This window comes from Schistosoma haematobium, chromosome 1 (genome assembly GCF_000699445.3).
Source record: "Schistosoma haematobium chromosome 1, whole genome shotgun sequence".
Classification (NCBI taxonomy): domain Eukaryota; kingdom Metazoa; phylum Platyhelminthes; class Trematoda; order Strigeidida; family Schistosomatidae; genus Schistosoma; species Schistosoma haematobium.
The window spans coordinates 32,674,391-32,697,117 of record NC_067196.1 but is presented as its reverse complement, the minus strand read 5'-3'; the positions used below and the strand labels follow the sequence as shown (position 1 = coordinate 32,697,117).

At 37.6% G+C, this 22,727-nt stretch overlaps 2 protein-coding genes across 4 annotated transcripts; one reads left to right on the top strand and one right to left on the bottom strand.

The window, feature by feature from the left end:
- On the top strand, positions 1 to 9,336 carry MS3_00007817 (uncharacterized protein). 3 transcript variants are annotated; one of them, XM_051216160.1, is made up of 8 exons: positions 1 to 101; positions 148 to 220; positions 278 to 335; positions 371 to 500; positions 532 to 659; positions 693 to 777; positions 813 to 934; positions 8,925 to 9,336. In XM_051216160.1, the coding sequence occupies exons 4-8, from the start codon at positions 492 to 494 to the stop codon at positions 9,175 to 9,177; spliced, it is 597 nt and encodes a 198-aa protein (XP_051073761.1). In that variant the 5' UTR covers positions 1 to 101; positions 148 to 220; positions 278 to 335; positions 371 to 491; the 3' UTR covers positions 9,178 to 9,336. The 3 variants fall into 3 exon arrangements, with proteins under 3 accessions (XP_051073761.1, XP_051073760.1, XP_051073759.1); XM_051216159.1 differs by having other exon boundaries at positions 148 to 335; XM_051216158.1 differs by having other exon boundaries at positions 148 to 335; positions 371 to 777.
- MS3_00020004 (uncharacterized protein) lies at positions 8,957 to 22,698 on the bottom strand. The gene is made up of 15 exons (XM_051219620.1): positions 22,676 to 22,698; positions 17,000 to 17,076; positions 16,898 to 16,960; positions 16,762 to 16,847; positions 16,559 to 16,711; positions 16,371 to 16,507; positions 16,305 to 16,332; positions 16,161 to 16,252; positions 16,035 to 16,122; positions 15,804 to 15,986; positions 14,259 to 14,348; positions 14,134 to 14,217; positions 11,352 to 11,438; positions 10,221 to 10,325; positions 8,957 to 9,229 (listed from the first exon to the last, which is right to left on the bottom strand). The coding sequence occupies exons 2-15, from the start codon at positions 17,073 to 17,075 to the stop codon at positions 9,188 to 9,190; spliced, it is 1,314 nt and encodes a 437-aa protein (XP_051073758.1). The 5' UTR covers position 17,076; positions 22,676 to 22,698; the 3' UTR covers positions 8,957 to 9,187.
- Between the last annotated feature and the right edge of the window lie 29 nt (positions 22,699 to 22,727).

Genomic DNA, 22,727 nt, shown 5'->3' with positions numbered 1-22,727 from the left:
GACGACGCTGAGACAAAACAGAACGTTACAACGTACCGAGACGCTGTGCAGCTTTAACTCCATTTTATTCTGCCTCTAGTACTCACTCTTCTTGGAATTTCGTAAGCTCCACAAATTGTCTTTTTTTTAAAGAAATTCTTCTAACAGAGAAAATATCTCAATTGGCCATCTCTTATCTGCTATTCCATTCCCACTCTTTCTTAAAGCGAACCCATTAACGGTAAGAGAAACTATAAAATGAGCATGGCAGTGTAAATCATGGGTTTATTTCACTTAGCAAACTGTCTAGTGTTGGCTACTGGTCCTCATTTGCTGGTATACAAGTCTAGTGGGATGTAGGTTAAATTCCATTCATTATGGCACCTTTTAGACCAGAAAATGATGCTTTTTGGCCCTGTTGCAAAATTGCATGCGTGTACGCACTTACACAAATTTTGAAGTTTTTTCTGGTCACCTTAGCTCCTCATACCTATTTACCTAAGGGAGATTCTATGACATTTGTATGCTTGTTTATTTCAATAATCGTTTCAGGATGTTTTTGGTATAGTATTGGAGATAATAGTAATCACTATGATTGTACGTGGATCACTTTGTAGAAGTGAGTTCAATGTAGTAGCATCCAGTGTAGGCTGGTCGATCGCTTCATTAGTAGCCACAAGGTGAGCTTTCAAACCCTTAATTAATGCCATCAGATATGTCCCGATTTGGGTTGGCACGCGTGGACTAGAATTCGACTGGAAATATTTGTGTTTGAGTTACGAAGCAAACTTAGATTTGGTAAGAATGCATATAATCCTGTTCGATTCTTTTAGGTTGATACATTTGTGATGTTTTATTCTGTTTGGTTACTGTCACGTCGCTCAGGCCCTACTTGGAGCACTCTATTGGGCCTTCTCACCGTTATAGCGGGGCCAGCTAAAAGTATACTCTATGCGTAAGTTCACTCTTAAACTTAATGTACATCTTTGCAATCACATTTTTTGAAATCTTGTTTGTATGTAGAATATAGTGACTAACTAGTTGGTTCTTTGGCCGTTACTTATTGTGCCAAGAATAATATGAACTGGAATGCCACTTGCTAGATATCAAACATAACAGTCGATTAGCTTTTTGTCCGACAAGTGGTTCACTTCCCATTATTTGTACATCAGTTTACTTATTCAGATAGTTAAATGGTGTGAGCTGCAATCATATAATCCTTAACTGTCGTCAAATTAGAATCACAGCTTTATGCACTGCTGTATGTGTAAAAGGAAGTAGGATAGTTTGGTAGATGAAGTTAAACCTAGTAGTGTTGCATAGCAAGGCCAACACTCCATGCCTATCAAATTTTATTGTCTCAAGTGAAACATGTTTAATTTGTCAGTGCCTCTAAAGGTGGCATTTATCACAAAGACCAAGTCGACATGCATTTACCCAAGTTCCACTAGTCTAGTTTCTGGTTAGTTAAATCTTGAATACACATCAGCTATGTATTTCTTTCGTATTTCGTGATAAGTGGGTACGAAATATTCCGAGTCTTCTCTTTTCACATATAGAGACCTAATGTCATAACAGTTTATCCTTCAGTTTGACAAATATATCGAATACATTCTACTTCTCACGAAAGATCTGCAGTAAATTTCCGTCCCACAGAAGTATCAATAAGCTAATATACTTAGTTATATAAATTCGAAGACAAGCTATGAAGGAAGATATATGGTAGCAATGGACAACTGCAAACTAGTAAATCAAGAGTATACTACCAATTTGAAAACCATCAATCTACGAGTGATTGTTGATCAATAAACTATGGAACCTCTCACTGTTTATACATATGATATTTAACAGATTGTCTGCTAGAGATAGTTCTAGTTATCTTGACCATATACTTGGATTCTCCTTAATTAATTTGCCTCAGTAAAATATATCCATTTCTGACAATCTGTGTAGTATTCGGCTGAAGTAAACCTCGTTAGCATTTCCATGTATCGTAACTTACTGACTCCCTGCTCCAGTTTGGGCACTCAGGCAGTATCACAGCCCTCACACAAATCAGAAGAGATTTGTGTGGCGCATATGTATTTGGTGTCCCCTTGTACCAATATCTATGTGTTCAAATAAATAAATAAAACTTAATGACTCACTGTCATTATCCTTTACTGAAAATTAACACAGAATTCGTACAGTTAAATGAGGCTTTTTCGAAACCTAAACCCAAACATCTTTATGCTTCAGTCTATCCTTACTTTCACTTCATTGTGTATTTATAATTAACTAAGTCTTTATTCTCGTACGGAATTTACTGTCCGAACTGGTTGTCCTGCACAATATTAGAAACCAAGAACCTTAATACGTTCAATTCTTACCTGGTATCTCGTAATTAAAACTGACAGTTTAAACTAGCGGGTCACAAAAAACAATCTTAAGCCTAAGATATGTAATTCAGCGAAACTTTGCATTTGATTGCAGATTGTTACTAATGTTCAGTATCACTAAATCTAGTCATATTTCGTCAAGTAGTTTCTTTAGTCATCACACATGTGCTCTTTAACTGTACAAATTAGTTAAATATTCAAAAGTATTTTGAGTGTAAGTTTAAAATGTAATCGCAGTAGTGCCAAGATTTCATTTATTAGTTTTCCAACACAACACGAGAACCTTGTGCTACTACTCTGAAATGTTAAATCGTTTCGCAACATCTAATTACAGTTCAAAGCTAACCATTTGTCACAAGTCAATTCGAAGTTTTAACTGTAAACTGAGAAGTCCAGACAACTATAAGTGCTCCCTCGATGCAGTATTTGGTTTCCAATACCGTAACAGCCAAGATCAATCCTTATAGACTATAGCAGTTATTTATCAAGACCCTAACGTCTTAGACAAAAGCTAAAGCAGCTAATTAGGATTCGAGAGCGAAGTCATACAGTCAGTCAGTAACAACGTAGAACTTCGTACGTACGCACATCAGTTCGAGTTGCCACACCCCATTAGCACGGAGATCCAGTTGTCGATTCAAATTCCGTAGTGGTAGAGATGGTAAGAGTATAAACTGTTATCAGAAAAATAGGGTTTGAAGATGTTATTCAAGGAGTATAATACAGTCCAATAGATTTGGAAAGAGAAAAAAGGGATATGAAGAATTCAGAAGATTAGAATTTGGGAGAACACAAAGAGTGGATGCACCTGCGCCATTGCAAACGATTTTGAGCCATGTCATTCAGGGTCTCTAACCATCGGTTGCTATCATCTCGCGGTCCCCAACCAGGTAGTTTACACCTACCGATTTGACCTAGTCCACTTGTCAGTGACTTCATGAACTTGTGCCATGTTTTGGTCTGGCCACCCCTAACTTTCTTCCAACCTACTTCTTTACCACTGAACATCGCACAACGAGGCAGTCGGTCGTTGGGCATACATACCACGTGTCCCAGCCATCTTAACTGATGAAGTTTCACCACTTCATCAATCGATTTGCCATCCTTACCTAGTAACCGTTTCCTAACAACTGCATTACTTACTCGATGGTCCCAGGATATACGAGCAATATTTCGAAGACACCTATGATCAAATACTAGTAACCTACGGACATCCTCTACTCTTACCGGCCATGTTTCACTGCCATAAAGTAGGACGGAACGAACTGCTGCGCAGTAAACACGTCCTTTAGTTGATAGACGGATATCTCGCCTACGTTTTGGACGATGTGCAGAATTTTTCGAAGGGCAGTTCAACTGGCCTGCTGCTCCGGCAACATCCGTCAGACTGTCCTGCCCTCCATGGCCGGTGACGACTGATCCACCAAATGAGGCGGAAGTCCGCAAGGAACTCCAAATCTTGACGCGTTACAAATCACCTGGCCCAGATGACTTACCTCCAGCTCTTTTTAAAGATGGTGGTGACTCTCTGACTAAGGAATTGACGACGTTGTTTACAAAGGTTTGGGAACTAGAGAGTGTACCAACGTCATGGAATGAGTCGATAGTTGTCCCTATCTTTAAAAAGGGTTCACGTCGTTCCTGTAACAACTATCGGGGGATAAGTCTACTTCCGATTGCGTCCAAACTATTGGCTTCCATCATACTTCGTAGGTTGTTCAAAACCCGAGAAAGACTGACTCGCGAGGAGCAGGCTGGGTTTCGTTCTGGTCGAGAATGTATTGATCATATCTTCACCCTCCAACAAATTTCAGAACACCGTCATACTTATCACAGGCCAACAATCGTAGTGTTCCTTGACATCAGGGCTGCCTTCGATTCGTTGGACAGGACTGTTCTCTGGGATTGTCTATTGAAGAAGGGTGTGCCTGAGAAGTTTATTAACATCTTAAAGGCCCTATATACAAACACTTCAGGTAGAATGAGGGCATACAACCACCTCTCTCCATTGTTCCATTCGAGCAGTGGGGTTGCCCAATCTCACCATTCCTCTTCAACTTTGCCATCGATGACATTCTGGAAACAGCTCTGATGGATGTAAGTAATGGTGGTGTGGATCTGTTGCCTGGAGAAAGACTTCTCGACCTTGAGTATGCGGATGATATTGTCTTACTGTGCGATAATGCCCAAGTCATGCAATCCGCACTTAATCAGTTGGCAATCAGTGTCCGTAGGTATGGTATGTACCTTGCATCTTCTAAGTGCAAAGTAATTCTACAAGACTGGAAGGATTCTAATCCTGTACTCACTCTGAATGGTGAGCAGATAGAAGTAGTTGAGAAGTTCGTGTATCTGGGTAGCTGCATAAGTGCTGGTGGTGGCGTGAGTGATGAGATCAATTCACATACAGTGAAAGCCAGAGCGTTTTATGCCAATCTGGGCCATCTTTGGCGCCTTCGTGATGTTAGTCTGGCTGAAAACGGTCGGATCTACAACGCGTCGGTGAGATCAGTTCTGCTCTATGCTTGTGAAACCTGGCCTCTCCGAGTTGAGGACGTTAGACGACTTTCTGTGTTCGATCATCGCTGTCTCCGAAGGATTGCTGACGTCCATTGGCAACACCATGTCAGTAATGCAGAGGTTCGGCATCGTGTGTTCGGGCACAGAGATGATAATGCAATCGATGTCACCATCTTGAAACACCGACTTCGGTGGCTTGGACATGTTCTACGAATGTCGTCCCAGAGAATTCCACGTCGTGCATTATTTGCCGACTCTGGGACTGGTTGGAGAAAGCGGAGAGGTGGTCAGTGTATGACATGGTGTCGTGGTATGAAAGAAAGCTGCATAGGGCTGGCTTCTGTCGGTCCTTCACGACTCCCTAGCTGGGTTCCGAGAGATGGTGCTACACAGTGTCTAGAGACGTTATCAGATATGGCTCAGAATAGAAGCCAGTGGCTATCGTGCTGTAACCTTTTTTACTTTCTTTATAAAAAGTGGTTGTCTCTCCCTTAACTGAAAGATTTCTTCTGATTGTACCTTTCCGTCCCCTCATTATTACAATTATTATTACCACACTACCTTACACCAACCTCTTCGTTATCGTTCTTTTTCTCACGCTCCTTACCTTTTTCTTTCTTTCTCTTCGCATTCTCATTGTTTTGTGTGGTGCATATATATTGGCGCTCTCTTGTACCAATATTTATGTGTTCAAATAAATAAATAAATACGCCATAAATGACGCATGTTGGCAAAAGCTAGTCGAGCCTTCTGTATCCGTGGTGAGATTTCGTCACACACCAGACCACAAGAGCTGATGAGACTTGCAAGATAAGTGAAGCGATCGACGCGCTCAATTACATCACTTTCTATCATTAGTTTGGGTGTCGATGCAACCCAATCCTGAAGCAACATTTTGCATTTCGAGGGGGAGAATCGCATTCCGAACACGCTTGCATTGTTGCTTAGAGTGGTCAGAAGACTCTGCATTTTGTCAGCGTCTTCACCAAATCGAACTATGTCATCAGCATATTCTAAGTCAACAAGTGAAGCTCCCGGTAGAAGTTCAACCCCTGGAAATCTAGACGAGGAAAGTGTTACCTCCAAAAGTACGTCGACGACAAAGTTGAACAAGAATGGAGAGAGTGGGCATCCCTGACGAACACCACTTGAGGTAATCAATTCTGATGACAGTTCGCCATAAGCTCTCACTCTACCAGTTGTGCTCGAGTAGAGAGCCTTTACAAGGTTAATGTACTTCTTTCAGTGACAAACATTGCCATAGAACCTTACGATCAACAGAGTCGAATTCCGCCTTAAGGTCAAGAAATACTACGATTGTGGGGCGTCTGAATGTATGTCTGTGTTCTAGAACCTGACGTAGTGTGAATATCTGGTCCATACCCGACCGTTGTTGCTACCTTGACGTGGTGGTCGGGCTTGCCTATCGAGATGAAGCAACCGAGTTGTACTGGCTGGAACAACCGTTCCTCAAGGTCCTACCATGTTAGACAAGTCGTTTGAAGAGCGGTAAGACTAAAAGCAACAAACCCAAGGTCGTGAGAAGGGTTAGTCGGGGAGATAAGAATGGTTTTAAGAGGTGTAGGAAGGATTTGAGTGTGACCAACTTGATCTCGTGTGCTATTACGGGTATGAGGGCTGATGTCACTTCCCGGCTGCCTACACCGTGGAAGGGTATTTCTTGAGGAACCTGAAAAGGAAGTTGGATTAATGTTGGCCGAAGTCATGCAGGTAAACGTACTGATGTGTAGTGGTATTAAGATTATTCCGGAGAATTACCGTCACTTTGAATAAAACGCAAGAAGTAATAAAAACGGACTTTTAAAACAGTTTACCTCCTTAATCTAAACATTTTTGGTACCGATGGTAAGACTTAAAAAATGAAGAACTAAAACAACATATAAAAGAGTCGTACGTGACTGGCCACATCTAGTTGTCCCTTGGGTTCCGGTGTTACACTTCCAGGTCGATAAGATTCCCCGAATTTTTGAACGAGATATCATTTCAATGTAAACGACTAGCAAGTACCTACCTTCCACACCAGTAGCACTTAATTTCATCTTATCTGCTATAAAACCTGGTCCCTCAACAATTTTTCTATCTTAAAAATATATTTCAGGAGGTACTACCTAAGAATTTAATTGATTATAAATGGGATTTTTAATTCGACATAAATTGGGATAATCTTTAGTCAGTTATATAAACAATGGTGACGTCTTTAATAACACATAGAATAATAATGGTTATGGTGCTTCAGTAACGTCTTATGAACTCATTTCAGTGGTTTCCAAAGACAACAATAATCGAAGAAAACGCAAATGCACAGATGACTAAGGTTGTTTTCTTAAACGTCGTTAATGAAAGTTAATAAAGTGAGATTGAGCCGTTCTTTACTCATCAAAGAGACGTAGAATAAAAATCGTCTCTCTGGAGCTATCCGTACGAAGGACGGATTATCAATATACTTCCAAACAAAGAGAAATATTTCAATCGTCTTTTTGTTATTTTCCGAATACCAACAAAAAGCCCAATTGAAACTTTAGTAATTTCTTTTATTCGAAACGATGTTACATCTATAATAACCTTAAGGCAAGGTAACTCAAAAAGTCTTGACATCTTACTTCCAGAAAATCTCTTAAAGTGATGGCACATTTTTCTTAGAGAGATAGGTTGATATTGGATAATCGAGGGGCAAGTTACCGGCCCTCATTGTCCTACTTTATGAAAAGAACGGAAATCCTTTTTAGATCGCTACAAACGAAAGTCACATCATGTGTAAACTATTAGCTTCCGTATTCATTCGATTTCTAGTCAAGACTCAGAAATCCTGAAATAGCAAAGTACGTTGTAGACCTGACTGCAGATGTATGAATCAAATATTTTCTGGTGTTGTTACACAGACTTTCTTCACTACAAATAACTAATCGTATTAATCTGTCAGAAGACGGTATTTAGTCAATGGTTCTTGCGACGAAAGTTAATTAAAGAACCAAAACAGTAGTGCGTCAATTTCCTGAAGTATCTACTCGATCACTTAATTAGGTCAACACACTGATTTTCCAAACCAAATAAGGCTTCTAAGCTTTCTGTTATAATTGATGTTACTGTTATTACTTTATTTTCTTGGTATTCATCTTCCTATCAGTGCAACAAATTTGACCAATAAGTATATGCTAGGTCTTACGCTATATATGATTGACTAGCTACTATACAGTTCTTGAGAGACTCAACTGTGATAAATTAGTGGCTAGCCTAACCTCTACAGACACGGAAACTTCTATTGATTTTCACTGCGTTGCTGTGCATATAGCTCAAGTAATTTCTTGAGTGATATCACGTACTGCAATCCTCCACCACTTAAGTCTGCTAACATAATAATCTATGTTCAAAGCAGGAATAAACCAATCTCATTCCCACAGGTTTTGTTCACTTTTTTTATCTTCCTTTGAATATTGAGGTTTAGTACCAGCTCTTTTGCTTCTCGATATCACTCGTTGTTTATGAGCTCTGTTCTCGTTTAGTGTTTACTACATGGCAAAAAGGTCCAACTGCTGTGTTTATTGTTAAAGTATCTGCACAAGAATGAAAAAATGATCGAAATATCGAGAATGCTAACTAAATGTTCGTTGACTTCGTTTTATATTAAAACGAACACTGAAAACTATCTTTAAAATTATGTCCGTAAGTCCAATATTTATTTCACTAAACTTGCCTCGCTATCCGCCAGTAGAATGTAATAAATAGAGCTCTTCCGCCGGTAACAGCCTTAACTAGGCGAAAATTCATTAAGGGTCTCCATCTGAATATTTAACGACAGCCGCACAAATCTAATGTTTCATTTAGATTTCATTCTTTAAGAATTTACTTGGCTCTCGCTATATTTCTCTAAACAAATCTCTTATATAAGTACGTTTGTATGTACGTCATTGTACATAATGTTTGCTCAAAAATGGTACAAGGACTACTACTTATCCGGTTTTCAAAAGATTGCAAGTAGATCTTGAATATTTTTTAACACAATAATATTGTAGTTTTCTCGCCTTTTAGATTATTATCCCACGAAATTGAGAACATCTTCGTAACTCTCACGATAAAAACAATCATTTGCATTATCTTTGGAATTACAACTATGATAATACGATTACAAAGACATACTGATCGAAGTGAAACCCGGGAATCCCAAGGATTATTCACCATTATTCGTTTGTTATATCAGTTGATAACGGGACGATACATATGTGCGTACAAAAGTCGAGGCTCAAAATCCAGCTCATCAGTGTTTCTCAAAAATGTAAAATGAAAAGTTCGTTTCAAAACGCTTGTCTACAAACAAAGTCTTTCCACTGTGCAACCTACAATTAAGAAAATGATTATTCTAGCGTTATTTATACGTATTTTGAAAACAGAAAATGTTTCAAATGCTAGTTTCTTTAATAAAATAAATGTGATGTAATCCAAAGGTTTAATTAACTGCTTAAATGTATTTCATCTGGCATAAATTTAGCACAACACCCTCAGTCATGATCAAGTGAATTTATCACCAGTTTGTTAGTCAGCTGCACCGATCAGTTGGTTTATTTGAATGTCAGTGGGATATAATCGCAAAACACTGGAGAAATAGGTGAATAATTATAAAGACCTAGGAACATGTTCATGAAGAACCAATTTTTATGTGAAATCTGTTTACGGACAACAAAAATGCCAGGAAAATATTCTCTAAATTAAACCGTTTTTTAAATTGAACGATTTAAATTTATTATTATGCATAGCAGCCTTCATTATATCTTGATGTCTTATAACGACTCATATTGACTCCAAAGATATTAAGTTTCGGTATGTATTCATTTGGATATAACAGTGAGTGAAGCGAATCCAAATTAGGAGCGTGATTGGCAAGTCTATAAATGTATGTGATGATCAAATTAAAAATTCCTAGCTTTATTTGGAGGACCTTATCTTTAGCCTTGGAGTTCCAATATTTGACAAACACTAAAAGAGTCCCGGTCTGATAGACGGAATTGTCAAAATATAGTGGTCAGCTTTACCGTTACACAGGTAATGTCTTGCCTCGAAACCGAAGTTCACGGCTACCAGCATAAGAAAGCTTTCGGCTGACCAGATACTTTCAAAACGCATGCTCTAAATACTTTTAAACGATTAATTGCTCGCTCGTTCGAATTATATAACGCCAATTTACACGTAAGCTAGCTTATCTCTGTGAGGATCGTGTTTTTCGGATATGATACAATACCATAATCGAAATATCCAACGAAACATATTTGCCGCAGTACCTACTACCATTTAGTTAACGACGTCAAGTATAAGGATAAAAAAATTTCTTACAGGAACTGATAGATAGTGAGATATTTCTTTCTTCTTTTGATGATTGCCAGGTATTTGAGACATGAGTTCCTTCAAAGCGTTGATATTTCGCTTTTCCAAGCAGAGCTGAAATAAAAGACATTATTCAGATGCTTTGAGAACTGGTACGTTTTGGAATATCTCAAACTGAATTTCACGGTGAAACAACAGTGTAATTAAGGTTCATTTGCTCTATCCGGATATGTGCGTTGTGTACTTTATCATAATCGTGCGGTAATTTACTGGACTAGGAATAATATTATGGCTGGTATATCAATTCTTTGTTACATTTTCTAACTTGATGATCAGAAGTTATTATTCTGAGCGCGTATACTTAACTATAACGACAAACTAGAATGTCGAAATGAAAAGAAAACAACTGAAGAATTCGTGATTGATGTAACAGACGACTGTCAGTTTACGTGTTTCTACACCGGCGAGTGACTCACAGTTAGCTAATCTCCCGGATAGACATAACTTACAAATTTTCTTGAGGTGAACTGACATTTAGGATGTAACTGTAGTGTGTTCTACTTATGTCGACAGATATGAGTAGTATATGTCACCAACCGAAAGTGGGATAGCTGGCGGCAGAGGGTTGAGAAGATCTGAAAGAGGACGAGAGTGATTGTTATGGAAATGAAGGAATAATGAAGTCTGAGACGATTGATGGACATTTTGCAAATGAAGTACTTTCTGTATGGTTCTCAGACTTTGATAAGATATTCTGTAATTTTGGATTCAAACACATTTGGTTGTTCCCACTTGCATTCTCGTTCACTACATTTCTACTTGTTAAGAATAAGAGTACTATAGTGCTTGATACATGCCCTTTTCAACATATTGTACTGCAGGCTACAATTGTGATTCCATTTAATTCCGCTTTTTGTGTTTTTAAGTACAGAAATTTAAATGCACTGGAGACCTTTCTAAATCTTCCACCAAATTACTGTTTCACTAATGGGAAGTAAAACTCCATTTTTGGAAGTACTAGAGGCTGTGATGGGACTATATGATGGGACCCTATATAATGAATGTAAATGTAATTAACGTTGAATAATGTGTAGCCATAAGGGTTGTTCGTTATAAATTGTTACAAACAATTTAACTTACTTTAACCGCTTCATCGACCATATTTAACCGAATAACAATCTGTATAAACTCATCATCACTTAGATATTTCAAGTAACTTTCAATAATCTAAAAAAGAGAAACACTAAATGAAAATTCAGATTATGAAGTAACTTAACAGTAATACCGTTGTAAGAGATTAACCCTTAATTCATTGACTCAACAAATCTATAATTGTCTTAAATGTATCACTCAGTTAATTTCACAAACATCATAGAGAATATCATTATGTGTTCTAAGAATGGTAACATAATTTCCTCAGAACGAGTTTATTTGGAGATCTACCTATGATATCAGATGTAGAACAGTTTTTTTCATAGACATGTGGATATAACCAATATATTGACAACACCATACTACGACACAGCCTTTTCACTATTCTATCGAAACTAAACTAAATATTTCATAAATAATCACTCCAGTTGAGGTAATTGAATAAAAATTAAAACCACCTAGATTATGACTACATTTGAGTACCAACAGCTGTCAGTTTCCAAAACTGAGCAAAAGCAGATTAGTAATGGGCAACCAGTTTCACTGAGTGTAACAAGAAGAAAACGAAACAACTAGATCCAACAGATGTAGTCAATGTGGCAGGAAGTGTATGTGAACACGATACACTTTAGATATGTACCTTTAATGGCTTGCAAGTTCAAAGATTTCTTCATTCATATTCAGAGGGTTTATACCTAAATGCAAGGACAGAAACCGCATATCAGCAACTTGTAACCGAGATGAAGGTAGGAGATGACTTTTCGAAATATAGGAAATTATTTTAGCCAGGTAGTTGGTGGGTCTTTGACTAAGTTAGGAACCTTAGATAGTATCTTTAGAGCAGTGTAATCGGTTGTATGCTACAGCAACTGCAATATTAGTTCTTTCTACTTTATCGAGTCAGCTGGTAAGAACTCCACTAGGCGCCAGATTGTGTATAAATGGGGTATTACTAGTTGAGGAGCTGATTGCATTATCAGGAAATCTATCGAAAGATATTTTATTCTTATCCAAGAAATAGGCTATAATAAAAAACCATGATTCCTGGAATTCAATCTACTGCCATATCTAATGTAACATATTGGAATCTTGCTGATAGACTTTATTTGTAACGTACTTTGGTCGGCACTGTAACTTGCTGTCGAAATATTTACTGAAGTTAAAAGTAGAAATAATCTGTTTCCTATAGGTTCAGAAATCCCAAGACGCGTGGCCTGAAATATGGTCGGATTTCTCTCTCAACTGATGGTGACTTAAAAACAATGATCTTGTTTTTATTGGCATCACTGTAGCCAATTCTGTAAAAACAGGAATGCGCGAATTGTGTATGTAAACAGTACCACTCCGACCTCTTACTGTGTATGTAACCTATAAGCTTTAGAAACTTGTGCTATACTATTAATCTGTTAGTATTACCCACAAAAATACTACAGATTATCATTGTGCAGATTCACAGTTTTGAGAAACTCCCTAGGAAGAATTTCTTCACCAAATCTCATCTTAGAATTCGACAACCTCTAAGGACTAGACACTGAATTCATTACCATCTACTAACCGACTTTTTTTTGACTTAGTCTGAAAAGAATCAAGTCATCAGATAGCTAGCTCATTGGTAAGGTCTCTGAATGGGGTGGAACTCTCAGTTAAATAAAGTTTACAGATGAGTGTTAACAAACAGTAAACCCATGTTCATAGCCCTTGGTTGATCATATCTAAACTCAAAAGCAAATAATATCCTCAAGATGGTAGGTTTTCGTAATCACAGATAAAACAAAAAAATGTTTGAAGATGACGTTCAATCAGTATTTTTTCGACAATTTTATTTTAAAAAGCCGTATTTAAACGAGAAAACTAATGAACAAGTTTTATATATCAGTGTGCATTAATATACTGAGTGGAAATGATGGAGTTCATTTCACAATAAAAATTAAAATAAATAACCATTAGAAAGAGGGATAATAAGACCGACTAGATATGATAGAATACATGAGAGATTAAAGGTCAAGGACACGATCACAAGATGTGAGATTCCGGTATGATTCCCCAAATAGTTAAATAGTGCCCCCCTGACAGTTAGTTGTTTGAGGTAAAGAGAACAAGATTGATTTGTGTTATATAGTTTTAAGTGACAGACCATTAGATAACAGATTTGAACAGGATACTAACATCAATCTGGGGCTATTTACAAAAAACAGACATCTCTGAGTGTGGTGATATTCCTAATAAGTTATAAAGATTTCGCAATACATTAACTGAGCCGTGTTCAGTAAACTAGTTCGCAAATGAGTGAAAATGTAAGTCTTTCAATTCGTCAATGCTATTATCTACCTTTTTAAGGAATATATTTCTGATCTGCCAGGTTTAAAATAGGGGATACAACCACAACAATATAACTGTAAAGTTCCAAATCAACTACTTACAACCTTGATATAGAAACAACCTAAGATTAATAGAAGCCCAGTAACAATTAGGTCTCATATGTACCATAACAAAGCGTCATTTCACGTAGGTAAACATCAAACCTAGAGTTACAACAATTTATTTCTGATGAAAAATAAATAGTCTTCTCAACGCAGATGGAATTAAAAATGCATCTCAAAATGGATGTCAGTTGTACTGTTCTTTTTATCTACTTACTCTAAAATAGTACTAAAATATATGACAATTCATTTGTAGTTTTGGGTCATTTAAATGTTCTTTATTTTCTTTGCAGAATTACATGTTGTAGAACAAGTGAATATTATGAAATAATAACTGCAAAGCGACTTACATTGTTTGGGACACCTAATGAATTGAGATGAAGGATAAGACGGTCAGTTGGGATGGTAACCTCCATATGACGCGACAAAGATTTCTTTAGAAATTATAGTCGATTTATGTAACCAGTCAGTTTACCTTTTTTAACATGATAAATTCCAGATCGTCCCAGTTTCGTGACTGAACAAGGGGCTCTATCAACAACCATCTAAACTGTTCATCCGATATCTGAAATATAAGGATATTAATTATTAGTAATATATAACAAGAATTATTTCCACACGATGAGAGAAAACAAAAAACCTATGACGCATGACAAAAATAATTTGAATGTGGACGTAGAAAACAAGTAATGTAAGGATCAGAAGACAATTCCGATAGCCAGAACACACTATTCAAAGAAATCCAAACATCTTTATCTTGGTGTGAACAACTGATATAAGAGTCTAACTAACTATTAGTTATTTCAGAGCATACCAGCGTCAGCATGAAACGTCTACGTGAATTATAGGCATCGAACAGTGGAGAAATTGACAGAGCATCTACTCAACATATTTACCATACAGCATTCAAAGGAGAATACTAGATTGAAGGTAAGTGGGAGGCTATTCACCATTTGGCTTGTTATATGTAAAAGAACATGAGAACTGGAAAAGAAGTTATCGGTTTAGTTTGCTACACTTTAAATTAACACAGAAAGCGAGATTCAATAAAGAATATATATCAAGGTCAACAATAGTGGAAAATCAAAGTAACGGAACTAATTAAAGGCATAATATCCCAAAATATCTAAAATTCAGAGAAAGATAAAGAGCGTACCTGGATCGCTGACTGATTTTAGGCTATGCCCTATAATTTATGTGGATCCCGACTGAGGAACCTTCGTCTTAGCATACAGCTCAAATGGTTTTCAAGAGAATGAATCCAGAAAGTGGGCAATTCTGAAACCACTTCAAGTAATCACTTCACACAATCAACAACTGCTAACTTGATTGTGGTCATAAGTCTGAGTTCAGAGATCTTAGTAAGCTGATCCATTATTGTATATGCCAACCAGTGATAAGCATACGACAAACTCTAATGAACGTCGAGTAGCATGGTTGTATCTAAGAATAAATATAGTGTTAGCAAGTACACCTGTATTCCTGAATTCTGATATAAGTCCCAGGTTTGATTGATCGACATAAGGTAAAAACGCCATCACCAGGACGTGAGACTCCGTAGATCAGTGTTTTATTTATTTAAAGGACTGTCCTCCACCAAAACCCCTGGCTTTATGGATTTAGAGAAACTCAAAAATGATTTGGCTTTTAACTTCCTCTAAATAATTTGCATGGCTAAAGAATAAGAGACAAACGTCTCAGTAAATGTAACATGATTGGTTATCATATTTAGCAAATTTTACCGTCATGTCAAGATAACAGTTATGGTTAGACCGTAATACTTGAGTGACTGCTTATGAGATATTTAAGCCTATATTTCTTCTTGTTTACATCATCCGACTAGTATACACCTGTAAGTTTTTTCTAACCAAGAGAAAATATGCCGACTGAACATAATGACTGGTTAGAACATTCCATATAAAAATTACGAAAACCAAATCTCATACATATGTATAAAGTAGCTTAATATTATTAAGAGCAAAAAGTAACTACTTCAAATCAAAATTTAAAAACCACGTGCTTTGAACTTTTTCCCAAGAGTTTCAGCCCGACTATTGGTCTTAATGCTTTGATCCATCCTCGCCAATGCACCAAGAGTTTCGCATAATGGCTGCATCAACAAACTCTCAGGGAGTGTAGTAGCGTTTTTCCGGGCGTTTGTACGTATAAGAAGTTCACTGTAATATGAACTCCATTCTCTTTCCTAATATAAACAAATTACACTAATTATCGAGTGAACAGAAATAAATACATAGCTGTTCTGATAATCCAAGATAACAGCCAATTCAGAAGAGATTTCAACAATATTTTTAACAGCAAGATTTGAGGCTACTTCAGATCTAAGCGAAGTTAGTAAAAAAACTATATTTTAAAATACTCTGCAATCTGCATTAAATGTTTATTAACTTCGTCTACATGACCCGACGATAAATTCATCAACTTTTGCATCAACTGACTATAGCTAGAAATCTTTACAGCAACAAGCATTTTGTAAATAAGTTGAGATACAAGGTAAGCTTACTTCACTTTCTCTGATAAAACCTAGTATTCTGAACAAATGAAGTTATTTATACCCAAATTAACTCACTTCATATATTTCTTTAAGTCTACTAACTGTCCAGTATTTCTAAGGAAGTTAAGAAAATGAAACCCGGCTACGGGGTTTTTTAGCAAAATATTTTCAAAAGTGCTTTCTGATAATGAATTCCTAAGTTCATTAACAATCTGTAAGAAGTGATAATTTGAAATAGATAGATTTCGAAAGCGGATGTTAACCTTTATAATTAAATTTCCATCAAAAGTGCTTGTAGTCAAATTTAAAATAACTGATTTAGAAGATTGTGAAACAAAAGTACTCAATGGCCATGTACTCATTCCCCCAACAACAAAATCATCAAGAGCTATTGTAATTGCTTTCAACCAGCATGCCTGTTACAATAAAGATCAAAATTTAAAGAACTGTTGTATTGTATTTGAACCTCTGAACAGAACGTAGCATCTTTTTCATAGTAAATCTCATTACCGATTAAGTTATGGCATATTGTACAAAATTGATTGTTAAAGTCTGTTAGGTGAAATTTAGATTATCACAGTGATACTAATTGAGATTCATACCTATTGTTATTGATTCATCACAAAATGTTTCACCAATGCTATCACCGAGAATATGAGAGTACGCTAAACAAAGTATGATGGTAGAATTTAGTGATAAACTACTTGAAGTATTATCTGCTTCCTCTAAATCAAATTGAAATCCTTTGACAGCACTCTCCTCCCATATATCATCCGACATCCTATTTAGAGAAAATTAAAAAATCAACCAAAAGGACTTGATCTGTTTTTGAGACATACTGACAAAATATCAAGATGAAGTCGACAACTTACATACAACATCAAAATTAAACGTCGACAGTTAGAATGCTAAATATATTAGTGGTTGGGATTAGTATTGTGAACAATGGAACTTGTTTACACTGGAAAGTTGGAAAGAAATCAAAGTGATAAACAGCTTCTGTAGCAAAGCGTTATACTTCTGAATGACGTAATTAATAGTTGGACGACAAAGATAACGATCCATCAGTCAGTCACCTATGACGTAGAACTAAGCACATATATGCATCAGTCCAAGTTGCCATACCTCATTAGCACAACAAGATGAACACCAAAATCATTGTAGTTACTTTAATTGTAGAAATATTTAAAAGAAAAATTGTGTATAAGGATATAGTACAGGAAAAAAGAAACAGTTCTCCAAAAAAAGATATAAAACAATTTTAACTTCATGGTTTAAACGAAAAGCAAGAGTGTATACACCGACGCCACTGTGATATATTTTGAGTTATATCACCCACAGACTTCAATCAATGGTTACAATAGTTACACGGACCCCTACCAACGACGTATTGATTACACAAAATAAATTGGACTAAACAGAAGGGAGCAGTTATAGGTACAAGATTAGTTGAAAAAAACGAATATCACTAGTGAACCCAATACGTTCAGATTGCATATATCCAGTGAGCGAAATGAAACAAATCTGTATAAACCGGATGAAGAATAAGTTTTTTACAAACTACATTGTTAAGAATTAGATACACTATCTCAAGCATTTTACCAACGTTGAACAGGTTGTTGATGACAATTGATCATAGCGCTACAAACAACAACTTCCGACAGAAATACAACTAACTTAGAAAAAAATAAAGACACACACCCGTACTCAGAATCATAAAAGACCCTGTTAGTTGTTAATAGTGTCCAATTTACTGTCCTAAAACTTGGGCGTTCTCTAAACAGTTGGGCATTTAGTTACAGTACAATAAAACCAGACTAGACTACACTGTGCACAAATATTTAGAAATCGATGATACAAGGTAGGACTAAGGCAAAAAATGGATGTAGGAGTCATTGATTCTTTATACCAATTTCAAACGTTGAGAATATTCCCTCCTTTTAAGCGAATTTCTGTAATAATTCTGTAAAACTCAGGTTGGAAAATTTGATTACATGACAGAATACGAACAAAAGACTGTCTTGACTGCTGATTATTAAATCCCAATAAACTAGAGTATCAGACATGCGAATGACTAATGTATTATCTAGATGTAATCATCCTGCTTCGGTTTGGGCACCCGAGCAGTATCACAGCCCACACACAAATCAAGTGACTTGTGTGGCGCATATGTATTCGGTGCCTCTTTGTACCGATATTTGTCCCAATAATAATAATAATAATAATAATAATAATAATAATAATAATAATAATAATAATAATAATAATAATAATAATATGTAACCATGAAGCATTCAATATGAGTTCACTTAGTTGAAGAAACACGAATCACATACTAAAACCTGAAAGTGTTTCGAGGATATATGCTTAAATATATGAAAGTACGCTTCAAAAGTGCCACCAAACAGGATATCTTTCAAACTCATGACGGGGTTTTTCTTCTTTATGCACCTTTTGGAAGTTATTTCAATATTTAACGGTGAAGGTGCCACAAAGGTACTAATACAGGAGGCTATGGGCCTATTGGCTTTGGCCTGCAAGAAAAACGATGGCGGAAGCATTGATAACAGGAGCACTGACGATGAAGAATGTGTCAGTGTAGTAAGTGCTGCTACTGGACCCATTAAACACCTGACTGCGGTTGACGGGAACGTGAAATCTCCGTTGACATTAACGAGAAATGAAGTGTCGCTTGATATTGACATCGGCAGTCATACACCTCTAGTCGAAATAGAAGATCCGGATAAAACTGTCACCGTTCCACATAGTCCAGGTGTGGCTGCTCTGAGTGGTGACAAATGGACTTCGGTAAGAAGAAAAAAAATAAGAAAAAGGCTGTAGGCAAAACGCAGCTGGTCAGCAAGACATTGGAAGGGACTTTATCAGAAGAAAAATCCTCACCGCGTGAAAAGACAGATCTCTCTGAGAGATCAGTCATTTTTCATAAGATAAGAAAATCTTCAGACACTGAACCAAAGGCAAGATTTGAACATGATCTCAATCATATTAAGACATCATTAAGTAGACTACTCCCAGATACAGTTTCAGGAGTTAGTATTTGTAAGCTTTATAGAATAGGAAAAAAGGTGGATTCCGAAAGTCCTCATAAAAACCGCCTCCTAAAGGTTACATTCAACACGGTTGAAGAAAGGAACCTGGTTCTAAGTAATTCACGTAAACTGATTGGATCCGGAATATATGTCCGTGAGGACCTCAGCCTAGCTGATCGTATTAAGAGAAGAGCTGCAGAAGTGGAAATAAACGAGCGTCGCCGAAACGGTGAAAGAAACCTCGTTCTTAAGGGTTTTCAGATTGTAAAAGTTCGGAGCAAAACGATCCCCAAGCCACTCTGGGTGGCAAGAGAAAGCTCTCCACAGACTTAAAAGTGTGCTACACAAATGCTCGCAGCCTACTAAATAAAATGGCGGAGCTGAAGTCAGTGGTGGATAAAGAAAAACCGGACGTTATCGCTGTCTCGGAAACTTGGTTAACGTCAGAAGTATTAGATAGTGAAATCCAATTGACTGGTTTCATAACCAGTAGGGCTGATAGATTAAACCGAAGGGGAGGCGGGGTTATTGTGTACACGAAAAGTACCCTAACCATAAGATTAGCTGAGACAGTAGCACATGTTTCAGGGACATGTGAACTGGTGAGATGTAAGTTGAAATGCCGAAGGCAAGATATTGAATTAGTTGTGGTTTATCGCAGTCCAGAATGTGTAGCAGATGATTTTCTCCTCAGTAAACTTACGTTCTGGTGTAACAACGGTAAAAGCCTTGTAGTAGGCGACTTTAATGCACCATATATAAACTGGGTTAACTTAGAAGTAGAGTCATCTATATCGTCGTTCGACTCCAAACTGTTAGAAATCTCGATTGGACTAGCATTATTCCAACACATTAGAGATCCCACAAGATACGACTTAAGAAACTCTTCCTCTCTTTTAGATTTAGTCTTCACACACGGTGATGACGTTGGTCAAACGGCTTTTCTCCCACCACTTGGGAGAAGTGACCATGCAGTCATCTTATTCAAATTCATGGCTGAAATTGCTTCTCAAACAATTGCGCCGGCCCGTCCTAACATATGGAAGGCAGATATGCAGGCAATTAACTCCGCAGCATCGGCTGAGAACTGGGAAATTGACTCAAAGGCATCAGTACAAGAGGCATGGACTCTATTCAGGCAGTTATACAATCGGGTAACTCAACCATATATACCCTGGACTGTCCCAAAGAAAAAGAAGCACGGACATCCCTGGTTAGAGCGAGATATTCGACGCTTACTAAGACAAAAGAAGAAATGCTGGGATGTTGCCATCCGCCTTGGCACAGCAGGTACGATGGAACACTACAGATCGATAAGAAACGAGTGTATAACTAAAATTCGGGAAGCGCAAAGAAAATATGAAATACAGCTGGCAGAATCTGCATTCAAGCAGCCCAAGAGGATATTCTCGTACATAAACTACAGAACAAGGATTCATCACTGGATTCCCAACCTAATTAAAGTAGGAAGTGAATCTGAAATGATAGAGGAAGATCAGGAAAAAGCTGAGGTTATGGCTGACTACTTTAGGGCAGTTTTCACTCAGGGACCTCCTCTAGAGAAAGAACCAGACCCAATTACAGAGTCAACAAACCAGCTGCTCACCGTGGACTTCGACCAAAACGATGTGCTTAAGGCTCTTAGCACCCTAAACATGGAGAAGTCAACAGGACCAGATGAACTACACCCTAAAATCTTGAGACATATTGCCGAATATATCGCAGCCCCACTGACTGTGATATTCAAAATGTCACTTGACCAAGGTGTGTTACCTATGGACTGGAAGGACGCAATCGTCACTCCCATACATAAAACTGGTCTACGACAAGTTCCATCAAATTACAGACCCGTAAGCCTCACCAGTGTTGTAATTAAAATACTGGAAAGGATAATCAAACGGACCATAACAGCACTTATGGAAACCAATAACTTGCTGAACATGGCACAACATGGTTTTAGAAAGGGTCTATCCTGTACAACGAACCTCCTTATAGCTAGGGAGCTCTGGATTAATGCGCTAGACAACGGAAACTCAGTGGATGTTGTCTACATAGACTTCAGTAAGGCTTTTGACAAGGTGCCAACTAATAGACTGCTATTGAAGTTGGCAAACCTTGGTATTGCCGGACCTCTTTTAAAATGGATTAAGGATTTCCTAGTAGGTCGTAGGCAAAAAGTAAGAATAAATTCCAAGTGCTCCATCTGGAGACCAGTACTTAGTGGAGTACCCCAAGGTTCCGTCCTAGGTCCTTTACTTTTTATAATGTACGTTAATGATCTTACAAGTATAGTACAGTCTCCAATGTTATTATACGCTGACGATGTAAAAATTTGGCGAGTAATAACTGGAGAGAAAGACGCATTTACTCTTCAGGGGGACTTAAATAATATGATAAACTGGTTTAAAGAGTGGCTAATGCCTATCAACTCGGAAAAGTGTGTCTACACGCACTTGGGGGATTCAAAGGTTAATACGTACAACATAGGGGATGTGTCATTACCAGTAGTCCGGTCTCATAAGGACGTAGGGGTGACAGTGAGCAATGATCTTAAGACGACGGCCCATTGCCGGGAGGTCGCAGTAAAGGGGTTTCGAACCCTCTGGGCTTTAAAAAGGACATTCACTAAGCTTGATACTACCATGTTCACCACATTATACACATCCTTAGTGAGAACTAAGTTAGAGAACTGTGTTCAGGCTGCAAGCCCCTGTTTAAAAGGTGACTCAGACATACTAGAAAAGGTACAGAGGGCAGCTACGCGTGCAATTCCGGAACTCCGGGGTTTATCATATAAAGAGCGGCTTGAAAAACTGAACCTCTTTACTCTGTCCTATCGCAGACTAAGGGGAGATCTAATATTGATGTACAGAATACTGAGAAATGATTTCGGACCTAACTTATTCTCTCTCTTTCTTCCCACTAGATCGGGACACCTCAGAGGACATAGCAGGCGAGTAGAAAAGCCAAGAACGAACAAAATACCCGTGGCATACAGGTTTTCACACCGAGTCATCAATACTTGGAACCTGCTGCCTGAAGCAGTGGTATCCGCACCTTCAATTGACTCTTTCAAGAGAAGACTGGACACTCACAGAAATATACTAGAAAAGGAATAACATAGGCCGTAGGCCTTCTGTCCTTACTACACAAATCTGAAAGTAGTGCACTTCCAGATAACATCGGAGTGTGACCTAATAGTATTATTTTTATCTTTCCCGAAATCCGAGATGGGGCTAACCCTCTTCGGTATTTCGGACTGCAAAGAACGACTCATATCGCTTATTACAAAAACCAATGCCAAAACAAGAACGCCGACGTCTGACTTACAGCTTATAGTTTTAAACCGGTCCAAGGTCATCAGTCCGGCGTCACCTTGATT